This window comes from Oculina patagonica, chromosome 2 (assembly GCF_052425735.1).
Source record: "Oculina patagonica isolate OP01 chromosome 2, crgOcupat, whole genome shotgun sequence".
NCBI lineage: Eukaryota > Metazoa > Cnidaria > Anthozoa > Scleractinia > Oculinidae > Oculina > Oculina patagonica.
Window position 1 is genome coordinate 25,463,238 of NC_135759.1, and position 18,209 is coordinate 25,481,446.

The window sequence follows — 18,209 nt, forward strand, 5'->3', positions numbered from 1 at the left end:
CAGAGGGTAGCAGAGTATCCAAAGTGTTAGAAAAGGCAGTGAAGCCTTGTTTGCGCAAGCTCTAAAGTGCTCTGTTGGCTTAAAACAGTTAACCTGGTCCAGCTTTGCTTCTCTCGGTTTTCTATTGTCACAAGTTAAACCAAACGAACGACAGTTTACTAATTGACAGCTTCACCTCTCACCTATAGCAGCATATGCAAAGAACATTTTCTAAAACAGCGCTGAAATAAATCATCTTTGTCATTTGTTCATTGGTTCCGCGCTACACTGGGTGGCAAAGGAAAGCTCATTTGTTCTCGCAGCATGTTGCAAATTGTTCTCGGTGAACTCGCAAATGAAGCGAGTTATCATTAGCCGGGGTTATTGTGATCGGTGTCAGACCCTTGCGGTCTTGTGCTAATTTGTTGTCGTTGAGATTTGAATGTTACGACGCTGTGAATAAGCCGCATTATTTGGTTTTTTACGCTCGCTTCAGGGGGGCGAAATCGATTCAAAAACACCGAGTTTTGGCTGAGCGAAAAACGACCTTATCCCCTACGAACTACCTTTTTCTGTCCACAAAACAGTTTCCTCGACAGCCAAACCATTGTGACTTAACTTGCATGTACAGTAGTTGGTTCTAATCTTCTAACAAAGCTGCTCTTTAGTTTCCGTTTGTTTAAAAGATCGAGCGAGCTTTGCGGTCTTGTTTGATATGAATAACAACACTGGTTGCGCACTCAGGACTAAGTGCCGCCCTTTTCGTGCGATTCTTTGAGGCGAGCGTTTCGGAAGCCCACCATGTGCTTTGCTCAAATCACCAAATAAGAGCACTTCAATAAAACCCAGCAGTTACATGCAACTTTGATCTGCACAGCAACAGTTTAGGACAAAGGCAACTTGGCAGGAATCCAATCCCCAAAACTAACACACATGCAAACTGTTTAAAAAATAACTTGTGCAACTTTAATTTCTCTTTTACAAATTCCATTATAAGGTATATACTGAGTATCTATAGCCACCTGGTCATGGTACAAGTGGTATTCTTAAAATTCTACAAATTATTTATACGGTGCACAGCACTAGTACATCAATTAGTCTGTTCTCAGACGTATATGGATTACAAGTTATATTGCTTCATGCCAAGCAAATTTCGCTTTAGATGGCGGCTTGGTGTCCAAAACTGTTCAAATCGAAGTTCTTTTGGACAAATATCTTCAAATTAATCCCAATTAGAAGAAGTCAACAATCTCTTCTTAAAACAAAAGAGGTTTTTTCACCATTCTTATATCATTCCCTATAGAAACCGTTTTGAACAACACCGCTTCAATCTAACGCGCTTTTTAAACTACAATTTTTTCAAGTGCATGCGTTTTTATATATCGTGGTATCTACTTAAGCTATACCGAATTCACGAGTTCCTTAGTAGAATCAACTACAAACTCAATTGCCTTTGTGCGATATGATGTATGGACTCAGTCCTTACCTCAACCCTTCATAAACCCGAAGTTGTTACTTCAATGCGCTTGACCTTGCAAGCAACTCACCCATTACCAAAAATACTTCTTCGAGAGGGAGCGAAGGAAATTCAAAAAACTCATTGGAGTTCAATTTATTACTTGATTAATTATGTCGATATTTCTACGGCGACCAACTATGAAACATGCAAATTCTGGTGTAGCGACGATAAAACTTCTTTTACCACTTTCTTGTGGTTTATTGTTCGCCTGCCTCTCTTGACGCATTGCAAGATAATTAAAGTTTATACCCTAGGTTAATTTGTGTATTCAGAATATGCATATTTCACATTGGCTTCAGGCCAGCTACATAAGCCCAACTAATAACTACTCAGCTACAACGCATTAAAAGGTTTTCTACCCTCATGAGAGAAACAAAGGCATCTTAAAATATCTAAGAATTAAACACCTCGAATTTTTTCCATTTGATGGAAATATCGAATGGCTGCGTAGCGCAGCCAAAATTCCTTTCAATTCGAAACTTTTTTGTATTGTTCTAATTAAAAATAACCTCAATCTACAGAGTTCAGTATTAAGTACGTACTAACTAACAAGCATGCAATCAATACAATATCCTCGCTTACGAGAGATCCTATATACAAATTTTCCGTTAAGGAGATATTACAAATACCGCCGTAAAAAGAACAGCGAATTCAGAAGCCTCTAGACTACAAAATTATTGGAACTCTGAACAGTTCAAAATTGTTTACGCGATTGACCTCCAATTGAGAAGAAAAATACGTCAGCTCTGCTGGATATATATAACCTACGTTGCTATTTTCACTTAGTAAAAGAATCACTTTGTCGACAAACAATGCTGTCCTATTTAACATGATTGATCTAATTCTATGTACACCTAAGCCAAGCTTATTAAACTTTTTTTCTTACAAAAAGAAAATTACACGAGTGGAATATGCGCGCTGTAAAAAAACAACCACGCAAATTCCGTTTTAAAAAAGAAAACGCCAAGTTACTCAGCTTACACTTTGTCATTCCATTGTAATGAACGGTATCATACTTGATTTAAATCAGAGTAAATCTGAATTAGTTAACATGACCATAAACGTTCGGCAAACTCACAGAGCTGCTAACAAAGGGCACCTCGCTCGGGTATGGAGCGATCTCCGGCAGTCGCAGAAGGTACGAGCTCAACTGTTGGGCTGTGGCGACATTGCCTCTGGACAGAGCCTGCAGGAAACGTAATAAAAAGGCTTAGTCAATTAGTGCGCGCGGCAGGAAACTAGCCTACAACACAGAGCTATTTTCAATTCCCTCGCCACAAAAAGCCTTCATTTGCGCCGTTATTATCATTCATAATTTGAATGTTCCGCATGGGCGGTTTTTAATAAAGCGCTAAGTGAAAGGTAATCAAAGGCGCAATGAATGGGGGCGCGTGAGTTACCCTAGTAATAGAAATCCAGTTCTGAAAATCGTATTTGTTTTGTAGCCGGGCACGTGTGCCGAAAACTGGCATCAGCAACAATAGTTAAATAGCTTTGCAGAATTTGCTCGCTTACTTGTCCAGAGCTTGAAGTCTAACACCGAACCGACAGGGCCAAACAGTCCCGCGCCTCTTAAAAGCATGTTGCATTAATTCAGTGCGGAGTTACAAAAGTGAAATGAAGTTGATTGTCTCTTTAGTAAAGTAACTTGATCTTGCACCAAGACACTGGTGTAAATTTGATTATTTTTCAAGAAACAAATTGACATTTTTTGATGGCCTGTCACTTAACGCACTTCTGCTGTGCTGATCAACGAACTTTTTTGAACCTGCTTTGCCCTCTAAACCATGGCCCATGAACAGAAGTGCGCGCCTAACTCTGTTGCGCGCTCTAGCGAGCGTTGAAGTGTTCCCGCGTGTTCGATCGCGCTGTTGCGTTTTCTGTTTCCCTTCAGCCCCAACACATTACATGTACAAAAGCACAACAATCCTCTAGTTACCTGTAAATCGTATGCACCCTGTAGCCACTCCACTTGTCGCAACAGACGTGTTTCCCTCTCATGTCTGTTACTCTCATTCAGTACGCGCTGCAAGTGCTTGATGTACTCAATGGCTGTACGCAGCGTCTCCACCTTGGAAAGCTTCTTGTTAGCTGGTGTGGTTGGAATGTGCTTGCGTAAGGTAGTAAATCCATCGCTGACTAGCTTCACTCGGTTCCTCTCCCTTTCGTTCCTTCGCAGTATCGAAGCATGCTCCTTTTTCAGGCAGTGCGGCGTTCGGCAGCGTGTACGTTGCCGGGATGCTGTTGGGCTGGAGCTCGGCGAGCTGCAGTCGCTGCCAGGAGTTGGCGAATGGGAGGAAGCTGGAGAGCTCAGTGGCGAAGTGGCTGGGGAGTCAAATGCCGAGCAGTCAGACGAGGAAGACGACGGTGAAGGCGAGTCATAACTCAGTTCTGATAAATCGAGATCGTCAAGGTCTGGAAGTGGGAAGGTAATGTCTTCAGGATCAAAATCGAACTCCATGAGTTTTGCGCAGGGCAGTGACAACGAGAAGCAGCAGCGCGGCGCACTCACTAGTAGCTCACTAAGCTCTCTTACTCGTCTCGCTCCACGCTACACAAGTGCGTGCAAATACTATATTACATGAGACGCGTGGCGGAGCCTATAAAGCGGTTTGTTTTGTTCCTTAGGGACTTCACGCCTGGTTGTTGGGCAGACTTAGCATGTGGGAGGGGCTCTGGAGACATTTAGCACAATGACACGTTAGGCAAACTAACTGCATTCAATGGCCTATGGATTGTTTTTGTGCCTTTAATCTTCATATGAAAGGGCGGGATTGTCTTGCGCTCTTTTGTGCGTGTCCTGCGCGTGGCTTCGATTATAATTAGTTGGCCAATACAATAGCGGTGCGTGCTGTCGTCAGACCTTTAGAAATCGCTAACAAAGTCAACAAGCGATCCTTCGTGTCGACTCTATATGCCGATCAATAGCGAGCCAGACTTTTGTTTTATCCACGTGCCTCATTTCGCAGCTCTCTGCAGCTAATTCTCCAGGTCCGGAGCAAACATTTCAAACCCCGCCGCGGCCAATAGGCGGCGAGATTCGTTCTGGGCGTTTTGTCGCGCACAATACCGCTCAATAGAACCGTCATGATTTTTTTTAAAAAAGTCGTGTCCGCGCAGAATACTTATTCACAAAGTTGGCCATTATTTGCTTATTGCGAGACTGCGTAAATTTTGCACTCGATTTATAATGCCTAAGTTTGACTCGCCCTCTGCCTTTTGCTGCTGCGTGTGTCTCCAAGGAGAAGGCTGAAGTATGTTCGGTATCTATCTAATTAACAACAACTTTATCACCCCAAGATAGCTGCTAGCTTCTGTAAGGATTTGTGTGCATTGTTAGAGAAGCTGTTAGTTTGATAAATTGTTTACTATGCAAATCTTGCTTCGTACACGAGTGTGACAACTGTTTTCGGTACGCTCGAATTGTCCAAGGTTTTCCTGCTAATCCTTACTGTGCACCATACTCTCTCTCGGCGGTCGCTTCCTGTGTGGTATCAAGGAATGTTCATTGTAACCTGAAATTAAATTTCGTTCCTGTTTTAGCTGTGATTTTTTTTCTTTATCCGATCTTATTATTTACAAAGAATTTCGACTTTTGACAGCATTCCTTCACTGCCGTTTACCAACCGCTGCAAAGTAATGAGACATAAAACTGTTTTATTTCAGTAACAAATATTTGCTTTACAAAGAATTCCTGCCGCTCCTAGTTAACTCCAAGGAGGCGGTTAATGAATCCACTTTCAATGTGGCACGCGAATGCAGCACGAAATTAGCTGCCAAAACGACGCCTCTCGTCGCAAACAATTTAGATCCCAAAAACTGATAATGTTCTTCAGTTTGTATCAATTAAAGTGGCGAGGTGACTTTGAAGTGTTAAGCGAAGCGTGCTGTATTAAAACTAATTACTGTCATCACATATTTAGAATTCAATTTTGTTTTTAATTTCAAGGCGTTTTCCCGCTGTCATTCCATCGCGCTTTTTGCAGCAAAAACGCTCCGGTAAATTGTGATTCTACGTCTGCCTGCAGAGGTGGATTTACACAAACAAACAGTTCCATCGCTGGGTTATTATTTGATAATTCTGCTCACACGCGCCAAACGCGTGCCTGAAAGTTTGTCAATGGTAAATTACACCATTGATTTACATTTTTAACTCCGGTTTACACAGCGGCCAGACGCGGATATTGGTGAGCTTCCTGTTTTCACTTAACATGATATGCAAATACCTTCTTGGTTCTCCTGGAAACGGACAGTGTTCTGACAACCTTAGCAATGGAATTGAGCCACGCTTTTTACGATCTACCGACTTGTCAGTTTTTAAGTTATGCTTTTAGCAATTCTTTTTTTATCTCGTATCTCACGCGCTGATAACAGGCGCTGTAGGCAGTGCAGCATAAATCCATCATTTCAGACAGTTTTTAAAGTGTTAAACGCTTGGATATTTGACTGTTTCCTAAGAGCATTAGCGTGTGCCCAACGCTTCCATTCGCGTGCCTTTCATCGCAAAGTATTGAGCACGACACGCGGCTACACCCTTGAAATAATCTTCAGACATTTCAGCCCATCAGCTAATGGCTTCTACCCGTAAAAGGGTTTTCGGTTTCCGTTTCAATTGATAGATTATTTACATAGGAGGACAGGGTTAATTGAATGGCGTTCTATTAAATCCACTGAACACATTTCCATGAGCCACAACTTATTTGACAACTGGATTATTTCCAAAAGTTAATGCAACCTTTTATTCACATTTCCAAAGGAAGAAAATGCTTCTAGTAAATTACTTCTTGCATTGTTAAGAAAGCGTAGATTCCACAATTAACGTTACTGCGTACGTTTATTGCAGCAACTAGGGTATGCAGATTTGAATCAAGTGCTTCTTGAAACGAAGCGTCCTTTTCGCCAAGATAAGGATATTGCGCGTGCGATAAAACACTAGCTTATCGTAATCTTTGGCACGCGCACCGTTGTTTTTGTAATTGAACTTCGAGAGCCAAACTGACTACTGAGCAGCTCCCATTTGTTTTTATATTAATCTTTGAGTTTGTACGTTTCTGTACACACGTGCCACAATATTGTATCGCTTTTTCCGGTTATAGCTTTAATTAGCGTGCACGCGCACGATGCCAAAGTGCAATATTTTGCTGAAGTGATCGAACCTACACATTCTACCCTCTTTAAAAGCATTTTTTTAACATCATACATTACATAGCACTGGCGACTCTAAACCAGTTTGCGAGTCGTATTATCCAATGTTCTTACATAATTCTTACCACTGCTTTACAGAAAACAATATCTGTGTTGGCATGTGTATCACGCAAAAATTGCCCTTGAAGATGTCGCGGTCGCATTCTAATATTACTTAATGATGTAATGTATATGAAATGATTCATATATGAACTGCGGATGTATATGAAAGTGATAAATGATCATCGCAGTGAATTTCCAATTTAAGCAATTGGAAATAAAGAAGCCTGAAAAAAATCAGGGCTTCAACGGGAAGCCCTGAATTCACTGCGATGATCATTTATCACTTTAATATTACTTAAGTGAGCAATACTGTATTAGTTATTTCTGTTTTGATTTTGTATTTCTTTGAACGAACCGAAAGACACAACTTTTTTCTGTGTATGTATAAGTTTGTTGATAGAGTAATCGAGTTGATTGAACCAATGTTCCCAAACCATAGGGTTTAGAAGACAACCATAGGGATTACAAGACGTACTTCTAACCAAGAACCTGTCGATAAGTCACACCCTTCGGCAAACCAGTTCTAACGGGGTCAAAATCTCCCTTGGGGGGTGAAATTAGTGAGCAAGAGGACTGTGCGAGGCGTGTATCGGATATACGCTTGAATACTTACACCAACGCATCGAGGAGCAAATAATATTTGGTGTTGGTAAGAATATAGGAAATAAACAACCTGGAAGCCAAGTTCCTCGATTTAAAACATTTCATGAACGTAAAGGAGTGCCAAGCCAATTACCTTCGTCATACACTCTTTTTTTTCTATAATTTTTATACTTTATAAGGATATCGAGGCTGAAATTTGCGAAATTTTAAGAATAAACCCGAGGCTGAGATTTTGAAAAGAATATAATTTTGTGTTGAATATTTGTAAATACAATACAATTATATGTTTTCAACTAAAACGTATGAAATTCTTTCTTCCCCTTAACAGCAAAACTGGCAAAAAAAAAAAACAACGACAACAAAAGCAGCACTAGCCCTATGATTGATGCTAATAACATTTCTGCAAGAAGTTATACACCTAACACTTGTAATTGATACCCCAATACATTCTAAAATGGAAATGTCATACGCTATAATCTAAGCATATTCACAAGAATATTTTCAGCTCAAAATCGACAGAAAAATAAGAATATTCATATTTTAATATATTTTTTATATTTTGGGTGGAGTTTGTTGTTGGTTCTTGTCCTTGCTCCAAGTGTTTTTCCCCGGGTTCTCCGGTTTTCGCCCCTCCACAAAAGCCAACACTTCTAATTTCCAATTCAATCGGGAATCTGAAGGCCACAGGTTTGTCAGTCGTAAGACTGTTATGTGCTACCCTTGTTAAACAAATTTAATTTATTTAATTTTATTATATATACCTGTAGTCTCTTAACCGCCGACCGGTTAGCTCAGTTGGTAGAGCGCCGGACTGCCGTGCGGGAGGTCTCGGGTTTGACTCCCAGAACGGACCAACACTCAGGGTCTTAAAATAACTGAGGAGAACGAGCTGCCTTTGCAATATGACCATCTGCAAATGGTTAGGCGTTCTAGTCTTCTCGGATAAGGACGATAAACCGTAGACCCCGTCCCCTGCATCTTCAGTGTTGCAATCAACAGGGGACGTTAAAGAACCCACACACTCATCGTAAAGAGTAGGGCACGAAGTTCCCGGTGTTGTGGTCTGTTTCTATTCTATGGGTTGGGTGGTGTGGTGAGATCATATACATGGACGGATAGCGGCATCCAAAGGCGCCTGATATGCTGAAGTCGGGTCTCATCCCATAAAATTCTAACTGTGAAGCGCATTGAGCTTTGTAAATGCGCTATATAAGCACCTATATCATTTATCATTCATCGTGCTATGCTGCGGAAAATGCAATGTCAACAACCTGGCGTGCACCAAAACTTTGTTATCATAAAAGAGATCAGTTATAAGCTTGAAACTGAGGGTGCTGTTGAGTAGAAATGCGCCGAGATTGATCTAAAAGAGAGACGATTGAATGTAGGAAGACCGACCTAAGGAAGCTATCACGATGTGTTGGCATAGGATACTGTACCGTGGGCAGGAAGAGTACCTAAATAGCCGCGAGCGAGAAAAATCCTCTGGTACCCAGGGTACTGAACCAAAGCAAGGTCGGTCTGATTTTATCAGAGTACTAAATGCGTGCAGAAAGAAGAAAAGATACTGCTGCTTAGACTGTGAGCTAATAATATTGCTCATTTCTTGGCGATTTGTGATTGTTGCTTTGAGTCATAAGCGCTTACTACATGAAGTGACCGAGCTTGTTTTAGTAGAAACTCCGCAGGCGGACATTTTGGGTTTGCGCAGCGCTTTATCGAATTCATTTGAGAATTGTTGACTGAATTGTCAGTTGCATTCTTTGAATTATAGTTTTTTGTAATCTAATATTTTCGATATAATAGTTCGAAAGTCTGATTAGAAGTGCAAAGACAAAAAGTTTTCAATTTTTTTCGTCGAGCTCAGCGTTTTGTCTACAAGGCCTCTGATATCTCGAGCTCATTCAAAACTCCTACGATAATAGCTCATTTCCATTTAAAAAGACGTTTTCACCATGTGCCTCGACTTGCCCAATTTATCACACAAAATTAACAGAATTAGCCCCGCTAGGGTTATTGCCGCATTAAAATAAGTGCAAAGACAAAAAGTTTTTTTATTTTGTTTTCGTCGAGCTCAGTCACAAATCGAACATTGAAAAACATTTTTCTCTGAGATCTCATTCAAAACTCCTACTACAAAAGCTCATTTCCATTTAAAAAAGACGTTTTCACCGTGCCCCGACGTGCCCACTTTATCATCCAAATTTAACAGAATTAGCCCCGCTGGAGTTATTGCCACATTGAACTAAATTAACGACAACGAAACCCCCAGGGGGGGGGGGGGGGGTGTGGGGGGGGGGGTTTTTTTTTTTTTTTTTTTTTTTTTTTTTTTTTTAGATTTTTTTTTTTGATAATTTTTTTTTTTTTTACCCCCCCCCCCCCCCATAAAAAAAAAACACCCCCCCACGAAACCATCCATTATCCCGTCACTGTTATACAATTGAATATGAATTGACCCTGATGGTCAATGGGTCTCCAGTGTTTTGAACGCGCGCCAACCTTTTCTTTAGTTTGTTCAACACACGCTTTTGAACTTTGCCCAGCACTGATCTCCACTGCGATTTTTTGAATATCAGGGTGTCGAAACTCGTCGGCGAAAAAGATTATTTAACCGACTAAAGTGCCCTTCATTGTGTTCTAAGTAAGTTGATTATGTAGAACGCGCAGCTCGTTTCTGAGTTGAAGGTCTTTTGTTTCTTGTGGAAGAATGCCTTGATTTTTTGTGAATAGCGACTTCAAGATTTATTTGGTAATTCTATTCCGAGTTCCCATACTTGTTGTTTTTGCTTTTTTTGCATTGTTCAGTAGACAATAAAATGCCAAAAATTAGTCCAATTTTTTTACATCAAGACAAGTTTATGTCAGGTTTAACGGCTAATAACCGTTACGGAGCGGGTTAATGATATCAATTCACACCTTTTCACAATGCAGATATGTATTTACTTCACTAATCAATATAAAGACGTGTCTTTGCACTTGCAATCCTTTGGGTACAAAATTGAACTTTGAAAACCAGTCCTGTCCCGTACTCCTTTAGAGTTTCTTGGAAAGCCACTTCACTTGAGGCCATGTCAACTCATCTGAATGCAACAACAACTTAGGTTAAGAGAGTAATCCTTCAATTAGCTAACATCGATCAATGATCGCGTAAATTATAAGTAGCGGCAAGTTGATTACACTTTTCGGCCCACTACATGAAGAATAAATTTACTCAGATAACATCGCAAGTTAGTTTAGTTTGACAAGCAAGTACACTGCAAATGTTCAACCTTTTGTACTCTCGTGGATTGGCGGAATTGAACCTTGCAGGGTGTTTAAAAGGCTATTTGGCGCATTGTAGTCGTTCTCTATTCAGATGTGGCTAATTGCATGCTAATAGCCGCGATAAGTCGCTTTGTGCGCGCCGCCCTTAAATTCTCTGGCAAAGTTTTTAAATTTTCTACAAAAGTGTAAGGTTATTTGAAATTATTTTAAGCTTTGGCTATTGGTTGATATCTGAAAACTGACCAGCCTTAAGTTGTACCACGTGCCGAAATATTTTCGACTATAGACACATCGGCGACCCTTTTTAATTTCTTTTCTTTTAGTGTAAAGCTATTGTTTTAAAAAGATTGTGGATCTCAAACAGTATGTTCGATCCACGCAATGCAAAATGTTATGTTTTGGGGGGTTCTTCGAGCTTCTATAAAACGGCCTTAAAAAGTTTTTTTAAGAGCCTTGAAAACTGATTCGTTAACGTTTTATGAAGGTTTTTCGCCAAAACGTCGGTTGCCAATTCATGTACTTTATCTATTAATCTGCAAGGATTACGAAACTAGTGTTGGACTATTTCATGTTGGCTTACGGCAAGCGTGTAGCTTTAAGCCTCATTGGGCACGAAAGCCCTAAAACTAATATCCAGCTTGTTTATTTGGCCAAAGGAATTAGCAAACGTGTTCAGCTTTGGAAGCTCAATGAAACTGCGATATTGCCATGTGCAGAGAAGACCGTTCAAAACCGCCTTTTGGTTCATTTATAAATTTTATTTTATGCAAGATGTTTATCGACGTGCAGTTAGCTTAAGTAAAATGCAGCCCAAAGACTGCTTGCTATTGTGTTTATTCTGGCTTGTTTGGAGCTATTTTTGGCCAAGCGCATTTTTTTTTTCATTCATTCATTCTACGAGAAGATCAAAGGATTAGGGTGCGACCTTGGTTAATTTAGGGGTTCAGGCAGTTGTCATAGGAGCAGCCTAGCGGGCTAATCAATTTGACTTTGTGCTTGCATCCAAACTTGCCCTGGGTAAATTCACCCCCGTACATTTGACTTTTGAAAGTTTGTGTCAAATTTGTCCGCACTTTGTGAGTTTTTCACGTGTTCAAGTGTTCAACTTTTCGTATCAGTATAGTAGTGAAATCCCATGCTCCTAAAAGAAGGAAGTGTTTAACTCTAAGTATAAACACTCCGTTTTCAGATGGATAACATTCTCACGTTTTGAACTGAAACTAATTCGGAAAAAGACATCTTGACAGCAGATTTATGTACGTCTTTAGATGAGTGACAAATTAATTTGTACTTAATACTGAGCTGCTGATCTACAACCACGTGTAATAATGTAAAGGTCGACACACCCGAGGGGACAGTCCCTGTGACTAGTCCCTGCAACAAGCCCCGGGGACAGGTTCCTTGTCAACTACCCATTTTTGTCAAAACAAATCTAGTCAGGAGGACCAAATTTGGACCCTGCGAATTGTCCCACGAATTCAACGAGTTCGAATCGAAGGAATAACTCAAAATTAAGGTTGGCACATACTTACTTACTTACTTACTTATCCTCATCGGGCCCATGAGGACTCTTGAGGCCGGAAGGTTGGCACATACGAAGTCCCTACCACTAGCACCCTCGTGCAAACTCTTCATTTAACATATAAATGAGCAAAAGGATTAAAATATTAAAATTAAAAAATATTAAAATATTCTAAATAAAAAAAAATATTAAAAAAAAAAAATATAAAATAATATTTAAAATTTAAAAAAAAAAAAAAAAAAATTTAAAATATATAAATATAAAAATATAAGGGGGAAGTGGGACTTGTCCAAGGGACTTTTCCTGTGGACGTCAGCCGACCTTAAAGGAACTGTGTCACGGATTTAAGCCAACTTTAGACGTACGAAAATAACCACCAAACTGATGAGTGAAATGTAAAAATAACTTCTTAAAACAGCGAAGGAACATTTCAGTAACACAGCAAATACCAAAGATGGCAAGGATGGACAAAAATTGAACAAGATACTGATTAAATCGGATTACGAAATGGGTTTTTGAAAAACTGTAATGCTGAACAGTTTTCAAAGTTAAACTAGTTTAACTTTTAATTATAACGCCATGATTTTGTCATTTAGATCCATAGAAGTAATAGCGACCTTTAGATTGGACTACGAGTACGAGATTGAGTACGAGTACGAGTTTTGAAACCAAATTCGTGTGTCTGCTATAATCACTCACCACACCAATCTTTTCCCTAACGTTTATTTATGTGTTAGTCAGCAACAGGAAAGAGTTATAGTTTGGGGGATATAATTGTGTCGAAATTTTAAAGTCGTAAAACTGTGTTATTCCGACCATTCCATCACGCCTCAGTGTCCTCAATTAGCTAAGTAGTGCTGAATGCCTTGACACTTAATGTAATTCCCTTGAAATAGAACTGCTCATAGATTTCCAACAAAACTTTTCCAGTTGATTGTTTACCTTAAGGGAAGTTAAATTTTGAAATAAAAAAGGGGGTTCACCGTATTCGTTTAAGAGCAGAAAGACCTTGTATTTACCATATAATTCCTTATATTTCCTTTGCTAGTACTGGCAAAGTACACGTTTTCGGTGATAATGTATCATTCTGCCATAGAAACTGATCTGTATTCATTTTATAGAAATAATTGATCGCTACTTCGAACAAAGAGAACAAAAGGATAGGTCACCGAACTTGTTTATGAGAAAACGATGATTTCTCTCTCGCGGGAGCCAAGAAGCATAGAAAAAAGCTGCCATTTTGTTTATGTGCGCGCGCTAATTACGCGTAAAATTCTGCGCAGTAAGGATGCGCAATGCAATACTAGGGAATCACCTTAAATAAAGTGATTTTATTTTATTTCATTGCTCATGATGGGGCTTATGCTCATGGACTTCAAATGGACTAGATCACACTACTGCCACATTTTGACACGATTTTATTTACCTGATGAATTTTAACCGTGTATAAATAAATTTAATAATAAATAATGTTGTTTCAAGTGGATTAGTTTCTGTTTTAAGCATTATGGTGATTCTACCTTATTTTCTTTAAGTATGATTTGCAAACTGACTATAAACTAGAGTATTCAGTTGCTTCAGAAATCACACACTGAACCGGCCACATGAAATAAACCGTCCTTTTAAATTAAATTTGGGCCTATACAGTTTGTTTAAACTCGCCCAGGTTTGACCCTCTGTATTCCTTTTTGGCCCAAAGTATTTTTCTCACAGTTTTAAACCACTATTTCATAGAAGTTTAGCGCATCACATGGGTCAGCAGTACTCCAAGACTTCTTCAATATGACATCCTTCGTTGCAGCATTCTTGCACTATGTCGGTGGACGAGGTAGCTCGGTTGAATCGTCGAAGGAAGCTTTTGGCTTCTCTTTCACCCTCCAGCACAGACCCTGAATAAACGAATAAAGTACTCAGTATATAATCGCGGTGAAGCACAAGCATATATAAGACCATTGCCTTCTCATGGTTCGAATCAATTTAAACTATAGTAATTAATTTTAGTTAGGTTATTTTTTTTTTTTTAAAAACGTGAAATGTATGAGATCTCATCTTTTTGAGCCCAAGTTTCTTATCAACAATTTAACTACGAGCCTGAGTTTTCTACGGGCGAATAGTCAACGAGGCACAGCTCAAAGGGGAGCAGTCGAAGAACGAGGGCGAGTAGCCTAACTGTTTAAGAGGGCGTCTTTCTTAGAAACACCCACACAATTTCGCGTAAAAAATAATTTTGCCTGAAACTCTGTCAACTGAAAGACGTTACCGAGGTAAGAACTAAAACAGATTTGGTTTGATTTGAAATGATATTCTGGCCGCTTTAGAAGCCATAAAATATTTTCCCTTGTCAGTCCCCGTCACAACGTCTCGAAAATTGAAAAATAGCACTTTTCGTAACACTGTCAAATATTTCTTTCGCATCATCTAGCCGCAAATTTTATATCAACTTGCTCATAAACCTTTCTAGTTTTCCAAGAAAGTCACAATTTGCCTCTCAATTCTCCTGAAAAGGCAAAATGGAGCGTAATATGACCACTACTAATCGCCTTCGAGCGAAGACTGTAAATTGGCTTCGATTTAGAGGCTATTTTTTAAATTTTGGGACCAACCTAATACTTCTAGCCTATACAGCCGACTAGAGTAGTCGTTAATCTGCAAATATGTGCAAAATCCCATGTACGTTTTCAATATTTCAAAAGTTGTGACCGTTTTTATCAGCACATGTACCAGCATTTTCGATTTTTTCGCCTATATTGAAATCGAACTCTCTCGAGCAGATTTTGACACACATGCAGCCTACCTGCTTCTCATCTCGGTTTATGTCCAACGTTAGAAAGTTAACAATCCCCAGATTGCTAAATCCCATAATAACTCCAGCAAATTGGTAGGTATTGCCTTCAAAACTTGAGCACCATGGCATCTATCGAGTCCCTTGTTGGCGAGCGAAAGCCTGAATCCAAGGCTACATTTCGCACTAAATAGCCAATTGAACACCGTTTCAGAGCCGTTTTTCTTCAAGAATCAGTCAAAAGATACTCCGAGACTGGTATTCAGAGAACAAAGCCGCGATTTGAGGTCTGAATTCCGAAGAAACATCACCATTTACAGCGTACATCTCGACAATATCGATACTGTGTGATGCTGCTTCCGCAGAGGTCCGCATAAATGGGGAGACCGCTGATCGCTTGTGCCAACAAGGCAATGTCACTATAATTTTTTTAAATCAAAATTTGGAAAGCATGCGCAATTTCGAGTTTTAAAGAAATCAATACTGTCAGAGGTTATCCCGGTTTCGATAGCATTAAGCGGCTAAGAATTTTTCTACTCCCTCCTAGATGGCATGCTAGTCCATCGCAGTTCCCCCTCCCCCCCCCCCCCCCAGAATTATTTCGCCGGTAACCATTTATACACCCGGGTGGGTAGAGACGCTATGAGAGAAAATTGACTTGCTAAAGAACACAATACAGCAACCCTGGCCAGGGATCGAACCGCGGACAGTTCGATCTGGAGTCCGGCCGACTGTAGCATTTTGAATTTCGGAGTTCACGCCACACAAGACCTAAGATGGCCGCCAGAAGGCTGTCACGTTTTCTTAAAAAAAATGCTCATCTTGCCATGTTTAATACTCTGCACTTGAGCGTTGAGGTTTTGCAGGAAGTGTTTATTTGAATGTTTACTTTTTCGTGAGGGTGATCGGATTTGTAGCAGAATTTAATGCCAGATCACATGTCTGTGCTCTTCAAATTTGCGTGAAACAATTTGACGGATAACTGGAGTACAGAATAATGTACAGATCTGAGACTTGGACAAGTAACGGTAGTTTATATAGCAGTTTTCTACAACCTGTAATATTTTATTGTACTTAATAGTTTTGGTTTTATTTTTGGCGGCGTGACAGTGAAAACCACGTATAGGATGTAGTATTCTTATCCTGCCTGCCTTTTGATGAGAGAGATGAGAGGACTTAACGTAATAAAAGCACAGCTATGTCAAGGCATGGAGCCAAGGCTACTCAACGACTGTCTGTTACTCTTACGGGATGTTTAACATGGTTTAGTCAGAAACACATTTACATTCACGAATCATATCCGTCCCCTTGTCTATCAGAAGTTGCTTTTTTCTTTTGATTTTACATGAATCTCAAAGTGGCTACAGATGGCTTTCAGCATGACCACATTGAATTTTTGAAGCGTGTTGCTGTGGTAACGTTCACAGAGGTCATATGTGTCGTAGCAGATGGGATGCGAGACGTTGATTTCTCTATTAACCTCGTCTACCAGAACTTGTCTGTCGGAATTTTCCTGGAGGCATTGGACATCTTCTTCGTCATCTGGTGACACTGTCCGACCACACCCTGATCCTTGCGACGTTTTGCTGCTAGTCGGGAGAAAAAGCGCTGGATTTGGCTCTTCGTCAGCCACTCTGTTCTTGTAAACATACGTTCATTGTCTTCATTTTTAGCATTTCGCATGTCTTCTGCAACTTGGGAAGGGCATAGGCGTACGGGCAATTTTTGCCAGGGGGGGGGGGGGGGGGGCGGTGAGACATTTGCCCAAAAATATTCTCGCAAGTTGCATGCCCAAATTTTTACGAAACAGTCGAGAAGAAACGAGGTTCATACGAAGCACTAACATAGGCTTTCGAATGAAGTGAAAAAATTCTTATATAAGAATCTATCATATGAGCTCATACAGCACGTTAAAACAAATAGCTGTCTCTACCATTTCGACGACCGAAGATATCAACCATACAATCCATGTCATTGTTGACTACAGAGTTGGAACATGCCCATTAAATGCTAATAAGTGCGACGGCAAGTAATAATTTATGCCAACTAAAAAAAAACAAATGTTTCTCGTCCCGATTTTAATAAAAAATGAGAGCGGCCGGGCGCATTTTTTTTATTTCTTAATTATTTATTATTTTGTTGCATTCCATACCTGTGTTGCTCGAATATGTGAATATTGATGTAGAAGTAGTAAACTTGATTTAAGTGTCAATCGCTTAAAGCGCTTTAAACACCTATTGGTGACACTAATGTTTTTTCCTCCATCGTCAAATTCTCCAGGCCAGAAGCGAACTTCCAAAATAAATCCTGCAAGGTAATTGACCTATCCAGTACGGACCTAGTGTAACAAGGATTTAAAGTTTTGGGCCTTAGTTTGTATTAAACGCAGACAAAAGCCATGTCTTACTCCGTACAAAGTACAAGTAAACATTGTTGGTTTTTGTTCGTTCTAACTTTTCCAAAAATAAAAAAGAGAGGCGGCCCCCAAAAATGAAGCGGGCGGGGACGAGAAACACTTGTTTTGTTTTTTAATTGGCCATACTGACACGTTGTCGCCCCATCACATGCTGCGGAGGTAAGTTTTCAATCTGCGCAACGGACTGAATGATCGTTCTGCAGAACACGATGTAACAGATATCACTCACGGATATGAAGAACGTAAGGAAACTCTGAAAACTTATCAAATAGATCATTCTCTTGTATTTCTGAAACAGACATGTAGCCTAATCCGCGCACACGACGAAAAATCGCGCACATTTTCGGCTCGCCTTCCAGAATGTCTCCGTCGATTTTATAAAATTTAGTAACGCAGAGAAGCTTTTTATATCAGGTGTTTAACTGTGACAGATATTTGCAGTACAGTGCCCAACAGTAAAAAAAAATTACAAATATGTATATCAACAAATGATCCCCTTAAAATAGAAAATATCTATCTCTTCGAAAAAAACTGACTTCTTTAAAAACTGGCTTTGCCCAAATTTCTCTTGCTGCCCAAAAAATCTGAGTTGCCCAAAATTTGAGGGGGCTGCAGCCCCCCCACCCCCCCCCCCCCCCCTGTCCCCCCGGCCTGTACGCCTATGGGGAAGGGTCCGCATTTCGCCAAGTTCTTTCTCCTAGTGTAAACCGTGCCGTAAGGTATTCTTTAATCTTCTGCGAAATTCTTAAGTTGCTCCTCGGTTTGCTTAGGGCCCATCCTGTTTGTAAAGGATTGATTTATTTAAAACTCGAAATTGCGCATGCTTTTTCCATTTTGATTTTAAAAAAATATAGTGACATCGCCTTGTTGGCACAAG

The 18,209-nt window shown here is 40.0% G+C and overlaps 1 protein-coding gene and 1 long non-coding RNA gene across 8 annotated transcripts in view; one reads left to right on the plus strand and one right to left on the minus strand.

Annotated features, from left to right (window-relative positions):
* The window catches only part of LOC144643761 (uncharacterized), a 55,609-nt gene that overhangs the window by 19,750 nt on the left and 17,650 nt on the right, over positions 1–18,209 (plus strand). The gene's annotated exons all lie outside the window — the stretch shown is intronic.
* Positions 920–4,161, minus strand: LOC144643759 (uncharacterized). The gene is made up of 2 exons (XM_078503096.1): positions 3,438–4,161; positions 920–2,684 (listed from the first exon to the last, which is right to left on the minus strand). The coding sequence occupies exons 1-2, from the start codon at positions 3,957–3,959 to the stop codon at positions 2,541–2,543; spliced, it is 666 nt and encodes a 221-aa protein (XP_078359222.1). The 5' UTR covers positions 3,960–4,161; the 3' UTR covers positions 920–2,540.

Excerpts from the sequence above, each read along its gene's own strand:
- LOC144643759 (XM_078503096.1), bottom strand. The coding sequence starts at position 3,959 with ATGGAGTTCGATTTTGATCCTGAAGACATTACCTTCCCACTTCCAGAC. Across the intron at positions 2,685-3,437 it reads AGGGTGCATACGATTTACAG|GCTCTGTCCAGAGGCAATGT; the intron begins GTAACTAGAGGA and ends CGTTTCCTGCAG.